Here is a 10,387-nt window from a genome sequence, read left to right on the forward strand (position 1 = left end):
GACCGCAGACTGTGGTTTCAAAATTGGGTCGTCCTACTTTGATTCGCTCTTCGCGTGCTAATACTTCATCTAATAACTATATGGTCCCCTTGCGCAAATCTTCAAGCACCACAAGCATCACATACGCATATTGCATTTCCCCGGTTAACTCCCGTCTTCCCAAAATTCTCCATGGGAACACAACCAAAAGTGCTTGAGTATCGAATAAGGTTTGTCAAACACAGGTGTGCTGTACGTGTGCGGCTGTGGAGATGTTCAAAGTACCATCACCCCCTGTGATATTCCCCCTCCCCTGAGACACAATTAGTTAAGGACGACTTCAATCTGATAGATCACTTCTTCAAAAGGTTGTTAACCATCTAGCAAATTACTCCTTCGGCTTCGGCTTCCGCTTCAGCTTCTGCATCGCTCTCTCCTCTTTATCCTTCTGCATCATTCTCTCCTTCTTATCCTTCTGCATCGTTTCACTTAGTTTCCGACTGCACAAAAGAAAGCACTAGTTAGCTCATCTCTCCATTCCATCTCCTCATAACTACCATCTATTTTTTTTACCCATGTACAATTAACAAATCAAGCAATTGCATCTTCATGTTTATTTGAGGAAAAACATTGCAACTAGAAATTACTTAGGCGTTATTGAGATGCAACCATATTACTTTGACATTAATATATGCTTCAGTTTCTTAAATGTCTCAGTATTACCAGCAGGCTTCACCAACTGCACATGGCAGCTCAGTTTGGAAAGCCGCCTTTCTGTTCAAGAGAAATGGATCCAGTAACCCAACAAGTTGCCTATCATGAACACCATTCTTAGGAGCATGGCTGACTGTTTCTCAGTGTCATGGTCAATCTCAAGATTACTGACAAGGTTTATTATGTATCTAGACAATCCTGATCCTACCAGGAGCTATTGTATAACTTCAATTATTAGCGAAGGTTCCCTAGTCCCTACTGTAGTAAATTGATTTATGTCATCGTAAGTATGCAAATGTTTATGTGACTACGCAAATGAATGGGCTAAAAGAACAAACAAATGCCTTTTTTATCAGAAGAAACGGTATGACAATCAAGTTGGTTTGTTGAAAAAAAGAATAAAGATGCCGAGATCATAAACCGTGTGCATTTGGTTTGCGTAGGTTGAGTTAGTTTGTAAGGTGCTACTAACATAAGGGTCGCAAATTTTTTTTATATGGGTTGCTCTGGTTTTGGTTTAGATCACAAACAAGTAGTATAGGCGTACTGACTGATCCAGAACACATAAATTGGAATCATGGTGAAATAAAGTCTGAACTGACAGCAATTATGTTGGCCCTCTTACAAAATATGCATAGTGTTGCATTGGCTTCAATTAAACCATGATAAGATAAAGTTACAGTTTGCACAATGCAATTTAGCTGATAAAGCTATTCATATCATCAAAGCACTGTTAACACATTGGTTAGTCATTTAACTTAGCATGGAAATCACGGCGATGCCTCAGTATGCTAAATACCTAGCCACTTAATGATCATCATGTTATCCTCATGTTTTGGAATGTACCCTAGATTCTGCTCAACTAAACAATATAACTAGTTTTAAGACTATGCAAAGCGATACAAGCAAGAAGCAACTGCAGAGGTAACATGCACTGAATAATAAGGAGATACAGTAGTACCTTGTGATGGCATCCTCAGCCAAGTAAGAGGAGAACTTTGTGGGGATAAAGGAGTGACCAAAGAAAGTATTCCTGCGGTCCTTTTCAGAGGGAGGTCCTTCTTCTTCTTCTTCATTGATATAGATGGCGCTAGACTGCAGGACCTTGTTCCTCATGTTGACCTCAACCATCCACGAAAGGTTGCGGCCCTTTTCCTTGAGCAGGAAACAGATGACATCTGGATCAACCAAGCTCACCACAGGGAAACTTGGCCGCACCCGTGGAAGGCAGCTCTTGGCAGCCTTGCAAAGCCCAAAGAACTCATCGGCTCCCACGATGGTGTCCACATCCTTCCTCCAGCTGCCTTGGTTGATGTCAACCAACGTCCATGTTATGATGGTGAATTCATCATCAGGAGGAGGATATTTGGTAAGGATGCAGACGAGCTTAATGATGCCAGCATCAGTGACGCAGACACGCCGAAATGGGTCAGGTGCGCCTGGGTCGATGTAGAGGCGGCGAGACTTGAGAGCCTGAGAAGGCAGCCGGACGTAGTGGAGCTGCTGCTGAATCGGGCTGCCCTGGCTGTCAGCGACGACATCAATGAGCAGGATGCCCTGGTAGTAGTCAACCCAGCACAAGGATCTGCCGATGGGGACGACAAGATCAGTCTTCCACGAGTAGAGATCGATCTTCATCTCTGGAGGTATCTGCAGCCTGTTAACACTCCATTTCGGTGGAGTGCCGGCAGGAGGCGGATGGTGCAGCAAGCAGAGGTCGACCTCCTGGTCGTAACGGTACGTGATGTCTCCCACAGTGAACTCCCCATTGTCGCCATGGCAGAGAATGCCCATGTTATGGTTGAACATGATGCGCTGGTGCTGGCGCCGGTACGGTTGGAAGTACTTGTCAGAGGGGTCGGTTCTGCCGCCGTCGAAGAAAGGGGGAAGCACGGTCAGGGACGGCGGCGATGAGGAGGAGGAGGAGGAGGAGTAGCAGGAGTAGACCAGGTAGTCGACGGGGAAGGAGGGGATGTCGATCCAACACATGGAATCCACGAAGGGGACGGACATCCGGAAGAGGATGGAGTTGCGGTGGGCGGCGATGGCGGTGGGCCCCGCGAAGCCACGACGGATCTGCGGCCTCCCCGCCCAGTGGAGGTAGAGGCGGGACAGAGCTATTTCCAGAAGCTGCAAATGCTGCCATTTCATTTTTTTCAGAAAAAGATGACGATATTGTTCAGAAGATAGATCGCATGAAGGTATGTGAAATGAATTTGTGACTGTTTGTCTATATCAACCAGTCCCAATTCTTATTTTTTCTTGTTCCAGGCTTTCTTTAGCTATTTTGTTCCTGCGGACCGTTTGAAGTCTAGGGGAAGGGTGTAACTGAAGTTTTGTCCCTCCTGACCGTATGAAATGAATTTGTACTTAAGGGTGTAATTGGCCGAAGCTACTGTTGTCTCAATAATTCCTGACGATAATTGTTCTGAAGGAACTTTGTAATGTTTCCTAATATCTATTTGTCCTGTTCCTTTGTTTTAGGTGGTACTCGGATTTCAGTTTTAAATTTTGATTGAGGAAACATTAGAATTGTCAGCATGCTAAATTTTTGTTAAAAATACAAATGAGGAAACATTAGCTGTGTTTAGCTGATTTGCTGCCCGTGTGATGCATTATATGAGAAGAAAGACAAAATACTTGAGTACTTGACGGTTGTAATAACGAAAAGCTACACGGGACACCAAAGATAGGTAAGTGATATTCAAGTGACACCAAGTTGTTGATAAAAGACGCATTTTATTGCTGATAAATACGATAATAAAATGCGAGCTGTAAAGGATGATAAAGTTTCAGACACGGATGCTGGGAAATATGATAAAACAGCATTTTTATCGATGGTAAAATGTGAGGCAAGGCAGATGATATTGAATCAATTTGTCATCTATGCAAGTTCACTAATAACTAATAGAAGCTTTAAATGGTGAGAGCTCGTGAAAGGATTCTGCTCCGATTTGCAGGATATACTTGCATCTTGCATTGAACCCACACCTGCAAGGTTGCAACTGCATAACTTCATGGCATTGGTGTAAGACTCTTGGTGATGCTGTACTGAACTTTTTGCAACTACTGAATGTCTAGGCAGGACAATGCCGTAAGAGTTGAGCGGAAGAGAAGCTAAAGAGTTGAGACTTACAGGTCTTCATTTCAAATATCTTAGCACTCTTATATATGGAGGTGTACAAGTCCTGCTGCTCAATGGACCAGAACCTCCTGTCTGTCGCTGTCCTCTGCCCCTCATGGTGGTTAATAGTTCTGAGCCTCTTAAGCTTGTCAGAAGAGGCCAAGGCATAGTCCAAGGGCTTTCTGTCCTGCACTGGAGCAACTGGAGGCAACTCCTTCTCCTCCACAACCTCTATTATTGGCTTTACTGTAAAACTTAGGCTGCTCAGTTGTGCTGGGGTGCTCAAACTGTGAGCTCTCTGGCTGGTATTCCTCATGAGCGATTCGGCGGTTTTGGATTCCTTTTCTATATATCCATTCATGTGGTACATCTGTTCCACACTCAATTCATTGAAGACTTCAAAGAACTCTTTGAACCACTTGTTCGTTTTTGGAGTCTCAAAACTTTTCTCACTTGCATCAGAATCATAGTCACACTGATATCATCACTCAAATCATCACCATCATCTAATGTATTGTTGCCATCAACATTCTCCACCTCAGGGTCAGAACCAGATGGAGGAGCATCATCCATCTCGACTTCAGAACCAGATGGGCGAGGCCTGTATTGCCACTGCCAACCATTTGCCAGAGGTGGAGTCAGAACAGGGCGCAGTGTTTGTGGTGGCGGTCTAGTGTTGCCTCTGTTAGCAGCACCACGATCTGAAGCTTGAGCCCAAGTCGTTCCAGAAGGGTGCAAGGAACCATTGCCACCTCATGCTGGCCTTGCTGTGTTAGGTATCGCATTTGTAGAACTCCATGGTGCCCACTGTCTCCCACCTACTTGCCCTTGTTTCTTGGACTTCTTCCCCATGGTTTCCCAGCCACCATCTGTATGCAGGGTAGGATTATGCAGCGTCAGATAAATTAATCTCCATTTTTATGTTTTAGTTCTTTGTTTTTCATTTTGTCTACTGTAGTTTTCAGTTTCTATTTGTCAATTTCAGTTTTCTTTTTCTGGTTGTCAATTTCAGTTTCAGGGAGAAGTTAATGGGTGACCAAGTCTTGATGAAGCAAGAGCTGGACAACCTGAAAAGGTTGATGGGCAACCAAGAGTTGAAGAAGGATGATGTGCATAAGCTGAAAGGGACTACAGGGAAACCTTGGAAGATGGCAATGTGTTCACTGTGTTTTCTGCTTTTGGCGATCTTGATTGGGTGGTTTGTAATGGACCATATGAATTGGGAGGAAGCATTCAGGGGACTTGTGCTGAGCCCTTAGGCTAATGAACTTAGGATGATGGACTTTTGTATAGCTAGTCCAGTGTTGTTCATGCTGGAAGGTCTCAAGTAGTGTCCAGCCACTAGTACTCCTGAAAGCCTTGTATGTGTTACCCTGAGACACACTATATTAAGTAGCTACATGCCCTTGAAAGCCTTATATGTTTCGCTAATCTCCCGGTCTAGGGAACTTTCTTAGCTCGAATTTACCCTCCTCACCCCGATTTACCCTCGTATTCCAGATTTACCAACCACATCACCACAATACACGAAGGCAATGCAAGCAGCTCACATATTTCTGCCATTCTTTCATTCACTTTGCAAAATCAAACTTTGCGTGCGTGCACTCGCGGCTGAAGTTGTGGTGAAGCCGTCCCTCCTCTCTCTCTGAGCTTCACCTTCCTCGCCACCCTGCCGTCTCTTAGCCGTCGGCACCCCACCCTGCCGCCTGCGGGATCTGGAGCCGTACGTCCGCATGAGGAGTGGTCGTCTTGAGATCCGGCGACGCCGGAAGATTTGGCAGGTCTGTTCATGTAACCCAACTGCAGCTCTTCTTTTGATTTGTCGCATGAGTTGAGATAAAAAACACTGATGGTTTCAAATCTATTTCATCAGCATCATTGTACGAAGCTGGGGAAGCAAATTTGCCTGAAGATGGTACCAAAGAAATTGGTTGGCTTGGGCCTTCACTCCCTACGCTCCGTCGTGGGCAAACATGGTAGCATTCCTATCTTACTAAGTTGAAGCAATACGCCAAGTATACTGTGGTTTCCTTGATGTGTCTATTTTGCTTATGCAGTTCGTCTGACTTGTCAAGTGAGACTTGTCCGTTAGGATCGTTACCTAGGTAGGATTATTCTTATTTAATATCAATTATATGCAATATGTCATGGACTCTGATTTCCTTGGTCTCGTTATGCAGTCAGTTTGGCTTGTTTGAGGCCTTAAGTGAGATGGAACTGTCTGATGTAAGAAGTTGGATTTTATTTTGCACAATGATATTTACTTTTAGCAAATGCTGAACATCTCCATTACAGGACCTAGCTATTATGCTTCTCCCTGATGGGGATTCCCTCACTGATGCAAGGTACCCGGACAGATTTTCTGACTGTGGTGGGTCATCTGGTAGCAGCTGGAATGCTGGATGGGTAAACCAAGTGAGCATAGCAGGCGACTCCAACTACTTGCCATTGAGATTGAAAGGATATATCTGCATATTGAGTTATCTGAGCAGGAACTCTACCAAAAGAGCAATTCATGTCAGTCGCACCTACAGGAAATAAAAGAAAAAATTCATGTTGTGCAGGCACGCAAATATTTCTCTTAAATTGCTTCACTTGTTTGATTCCATCTACTTTGTGTGATTCCTAACTAACAATTCTATATCGCAGTACTTTTTTCTCTTAAAGCCATTCTATTTCCAGAAGCTGTGGTTATCATGGATCAACAGGTTCTCGCAACTCTACTTCCATGTAGAGCGCTCGGCAAGCCTTGCAGCCCACCTGTGCGCCAAGTGTGCTTCTGTCTCTAGAACCAGTTCAATATATGCAGTTGAGTAATGAAATGAGAAGCTAGTGTTTCCCAAGGAAAATAATCTGGTGTAGTATCATGCATCCTGAATATGATGTAATAAACAAGCAGATGAAACACATGGATGTTGCTTTGATAATGTGAAACACATGAAGGTAATTAGGTCTAATACATTGCTAAGCCTAGTAAATTGCCCGTGCTCCTACAATCTCTTCGGTTTGCCATTGTGTGTTGGTATGCATGTCTCAAGTAACTTCACTATATATATGCACGTTGCAGCCATCTAAGTAGATACTCCTTCCGTTCCAAATTGTAAGTCATTTCAAGAATCTTGGAGAGTCAAATTATCTCAAGTTTAACCAAATTTATATGATAATATAATAATATTTATGATGTCAACTAAGTATCATTAGATTCTTTATCAATATATTTTCATAGTATATCTATTTGATGTCATAAATCTCTATATTTTTCTCTATAATTTTGGTCAAACTTGATATGCTTTGACTCTTCAAGATTCTTAGAATGACTTCCAATTTGAGACGGAGGAAGTAGCTTTTATTTTAAGGAAACGGTGGATTTTATTGCATCAAGCACAGTAAACACATATCACTCTCTTTTGTCGGTCTTGTTATGGACGTTTCCGGATTTCTTCTCCGGCCTGCTGTTGGTGGTGGTATTGGTGGTGCCGTTGCTTCTACTTCCTCCTTGAGGGGGAAAATGTCTTTTTCATTGATCAACGTTTTGTTTCCTTTTTTATTTAATTTGTGCACCTATTCTACTGAAGGTACAAAGTTTCAGCAACTATGCAAAGTGCTTGCTGCAGGACGATGATTCTTGTTAAAGAAAGAAGAGTTGACTAGGATGAGTCTTTTTTTCTAGAATACGCAGGGGATGAGAGCTACGTATCATTCCATTAAGAAGAAATAATTAAAGTTATAGTACAACACGGGCCAACCGGGCACGGATGAAAATGGTGAGGTTTAGTTACATAATGACAGGATATTGACCATGTCGATCGCTAGATGACGACCGGTGTTGGAGCCGCTAGATAGCCCGGTCATTAGGCGCTAGATCTCCCGTCCTGCCTGGCCCGCGATCTGCATTAGTTGGGCGCCAAACAGTTCGTTAGCCGAGGGGAATATGTCTCTAATCGCTGCAAAGTGCCTCGGCTGCATCGTGGTTGACAGAAACTTATCAAAGTCGCGTGCGGCGATGCAGTCGGCATCGGCGTCTTGGCTAATGACGCCTAGTTTTCTCGTAGCCGGAATCTCCCCCTTTCGCGATGGCCGAACGGTGATGTTCAAGGGCTTGCTCGCCGTGGGCACCGTTTGCATGTTCGCTGCTTCGGCCGGTGGCCCGTCGGCCAACACGGCAAGACGCAGGCTGCTGATGAATGCAGCTGGTTTTTTTTTCTCTGGCCACAACAATGGAGGAGCCCGGGGCTTCAAGCAGGGTCATCATCGCGCGGGGCAGCGTGGGAGTGCTGTGGCAGTAATGTTTCCGGCGGTAGCTCGGCGCGCGTAGGCATAGGCATGCAGGCTGCCCGTGACCCATCGCCACGCTTTCGCGCCTCCCGTTGCTCGCACTGTAGCTGCGTCATGCATCCAGGGTATGGGCGCGCCGAACGCTGCAGGAAGGCCTGTCACAGTCGTTGCAGGACCTTGAGCCCGGTCGTTGTTCACCTTGCACGCCATCGAGCTCGAGGGAGGCTCGGAAGAAGAGCGTGCGTCCGTCCGCTCGCACAAGACGCGTCCACGGCCGGAGAAAAACGCGGACGCCGCCGACGGGGACGCTGTCCGCGCTCAAGGCAGCGTCACGCGCATGCTGCGTCGTAAAAGTCACCAGGAAGTTCTCGGGCCAGAACTGACGGATCGCGAAGTTATCCGCTCCGGCGATTGGTAGCTCGGAGATGGCGCGCCTGAACCCATGGAGCGGCACGTCCGGCACACCCGGTGCAGCGGTGAACAGCGAGTGTCGTAGCCGCCCCTCCTCAGCATCTATGAACGCGTCTCGGGCAAAGAAACACGTGTGCTCCGGCGGACGGCTGTCGGGGTGTCCTGGTGGCGAGGCCGGCCCGTGCTCGTCGCCACCAGCGTACCTTGAACCTGACGGCCCCTCCCGCAAGGGAGCACGCGGCAGATTATGTTGCTGGGGCGGATGCACTTGTTGACGACGTTGTTGCTTTGCTGAACCACCTGCTCCCGGTCGGCAGGTAAATGTCCTTGAGTTGCAGATCCTCTATGAATCGTCGGAAACGGCCCAAGTTCCTCCGGTTTACGTTGTCGCTGTTCCGATCGGCGGCATCAAGGATTAGATTGAAGTCTCCGGTGATGAGCCACATGGGCGCGACGACGCTGCGGACGGCGCGTAGTTCCTGGAGCTGGAGGAACTCCACCTTGTCAGCATCAGGCTGTGGACCGTACACGGCTGTGAGACACCACGAATCCGCCGCGCCGTTTGCTGAAACGGTGACCGTGATCGAGAAGCGACCGACGTGTAACACCGAGCAAACACAATCAGGAGCACGACAAGCTACGAGGATTCCACCACTGGCTCCCAGGGATGGCAAGTAAGCGAAGGAGGAGAACGAGCTCCCCAGCATTTCAGAGATTAAGTACTGCGATACTACATGCATCTTAGTTTCCTGGAGACAGACGATAGACACCTTGGCATCACACGCCACCGAGCGCACCACATCACGTCGGCACCTTCCATGGTTCTTGACAGCAACTGGAGGTGGCAGCGGTTGATGCGGACACGATCAGGTGGTGGCGCTTGCCTGGCACGCTATCTGCAGGAGATCAGCGTCGGACAGAGTACTAGCCACCGGAAAAATGTCGCGCAACGCTGCGAAATGGCGCGGTTGCATAGTGGACGCCAAAAACTTACCAAAGTTCCTGACTTGCTCCGCTTCACCTTCACGTGAGATAATGCCAAGTTTCTTCATAGCCAAAACCTCCCCCTTCTTGGACGGTCTGACCGTGGCGTTGAGAGTTTGCTTGGCGAGGCGGCCGCTCCTTCTTGGTGTAGGCGTTGGCGCCGTCGTAGGTGGCACGGCCAGTCTGGATGCCAGTGGCTGCTGCAGCGCCAAGCGGACGCTGGTCAAGAACGCTTCTGTTTTAGCTTTCGCCGTATCAATTTCGTTGGTTGGTGCAGGTAATGATGGTGATGAACTTGCCCTGCCCGCACCGTTGCAATTCCTGGCAGCAGCAGTTCTGCTCCCGCACTGGCGTCCAATCTTCATCAGTGGCGTGGTGTTGCTGGCTCGTCGTGAACGTCAACATTGGTCAGCCGTGGCGAGGACATCGTTTGCTGGGTGTCCTCAAGAGTTCTGCTCGCGCCGTGCCCGTCTGGAGTATGTTCGGATAGGGGCGACACAGGCTCCCGTGCCTGCTCATCCTGGTTTCACAATGGAGCCGAGGTTGCAGGCGGGGTATGGCAAAAAGCTACCATCGGGTCCTCGGCACGGGGCTCGTAGCGACTGCGCCGCGGTTGCAGGATTTCCGGGGGCACGTCTCCCATCGGCGTGCAGCGCACCCGTGACCCGGCAGCAGGTGGCAGCGCTAGGGGGGGTACACTGGGCATGGGCGCTGCGCAGGCACGCCGCTCACGGACGGCGTGCAGGTCACGCTCGCGTGCGCCGCGCTTGAGCCAGCTTTCCCCGAGCTTGACAGAACGGTCACCGGACAGGTCAGCGACGGCCTGGCGTTGCGCCCCCCACCCACCCCCATGAGAGCAGGTGGGTCCGTTTGGCCGACTGACCGGCCCTTGCTGGCCGT

General features: G+C 48.0%; 1 protein-coding gene and 1 long non-coding RNA gene across 2 annotated transcripts; one reads left to right on the plus strand and one right to left on the minus strand.

Moving 5' to 3' along the window:
• Positions 1-210: 210 nt before the first annotated feature.
• LOC117834692 (uncharacterized) lies at positions 211-2,844 on the minus strand. Its single transcript, XM_034714221.2, has 2 exons — positions 1,655-2,844; positions 211-479 (listed from the first exon to the last, which is right to left on the minus strand). Exons 1-2 carry the CDS (start codon positions 2,842-2,844, stop codon positions 368-370), a joined length of 1,302 nt encoding a protein of 433 aa, XP_034570112.1. The 3' UTR covers positions 211-367.
• Positions 2,845-3,885: 1,041 nt separating this feature from the next.
• LOC117866720 (uncharacterized) lies at positions 3,886-6,887 on the plus strand. The gene is made up of 6 exons (XR_004642979.2): positions 3,886-4,697; positions 4,830-5,598; positions 5,691-5,793; positions 5,875-5,922; positions 5,998-6,043; positions 6,113-6,887. It is a non-coding gene; the product is annotated as an uncharacterized lncRNA (long non-coding RNA).
• The last annotated feature ends 3,500 nt before the right edge of the window (positions 6,888-10,387 follow it).

The sequence above is a fragment of the Setaria viridis genome, chromosome 8, assembly GCF_005286985.2.
Source record: "Setaria viridis chromosome 8, Setaria_viridis_v4.0, whole genome shotgun sequence".
NCBI classification, from domain to species: Eukaryota; Viridiplantae; Streptophyta; class Magnoliopsida; order Poales; family Poaceae; genus Setaria; species Setaria viridis.

Bases quoted from the DNA above. Each gene is read 5' to 3' on its own strand.
- LOC117834692 (XM_034714221.2), bottom strand. From the start codon at position 2,844: ATGAAATGGCAGCATTTGCAGCTTCTGGAAATAGCTCTGTCCCGCCTC. The intron at 480-1,654 runs GTACTACTGTAT...TCTTTTGTGCAG, and splicing joins GCTGAGGATGCCATCACAAG to TCGGAAACTAAGTGAAACGA.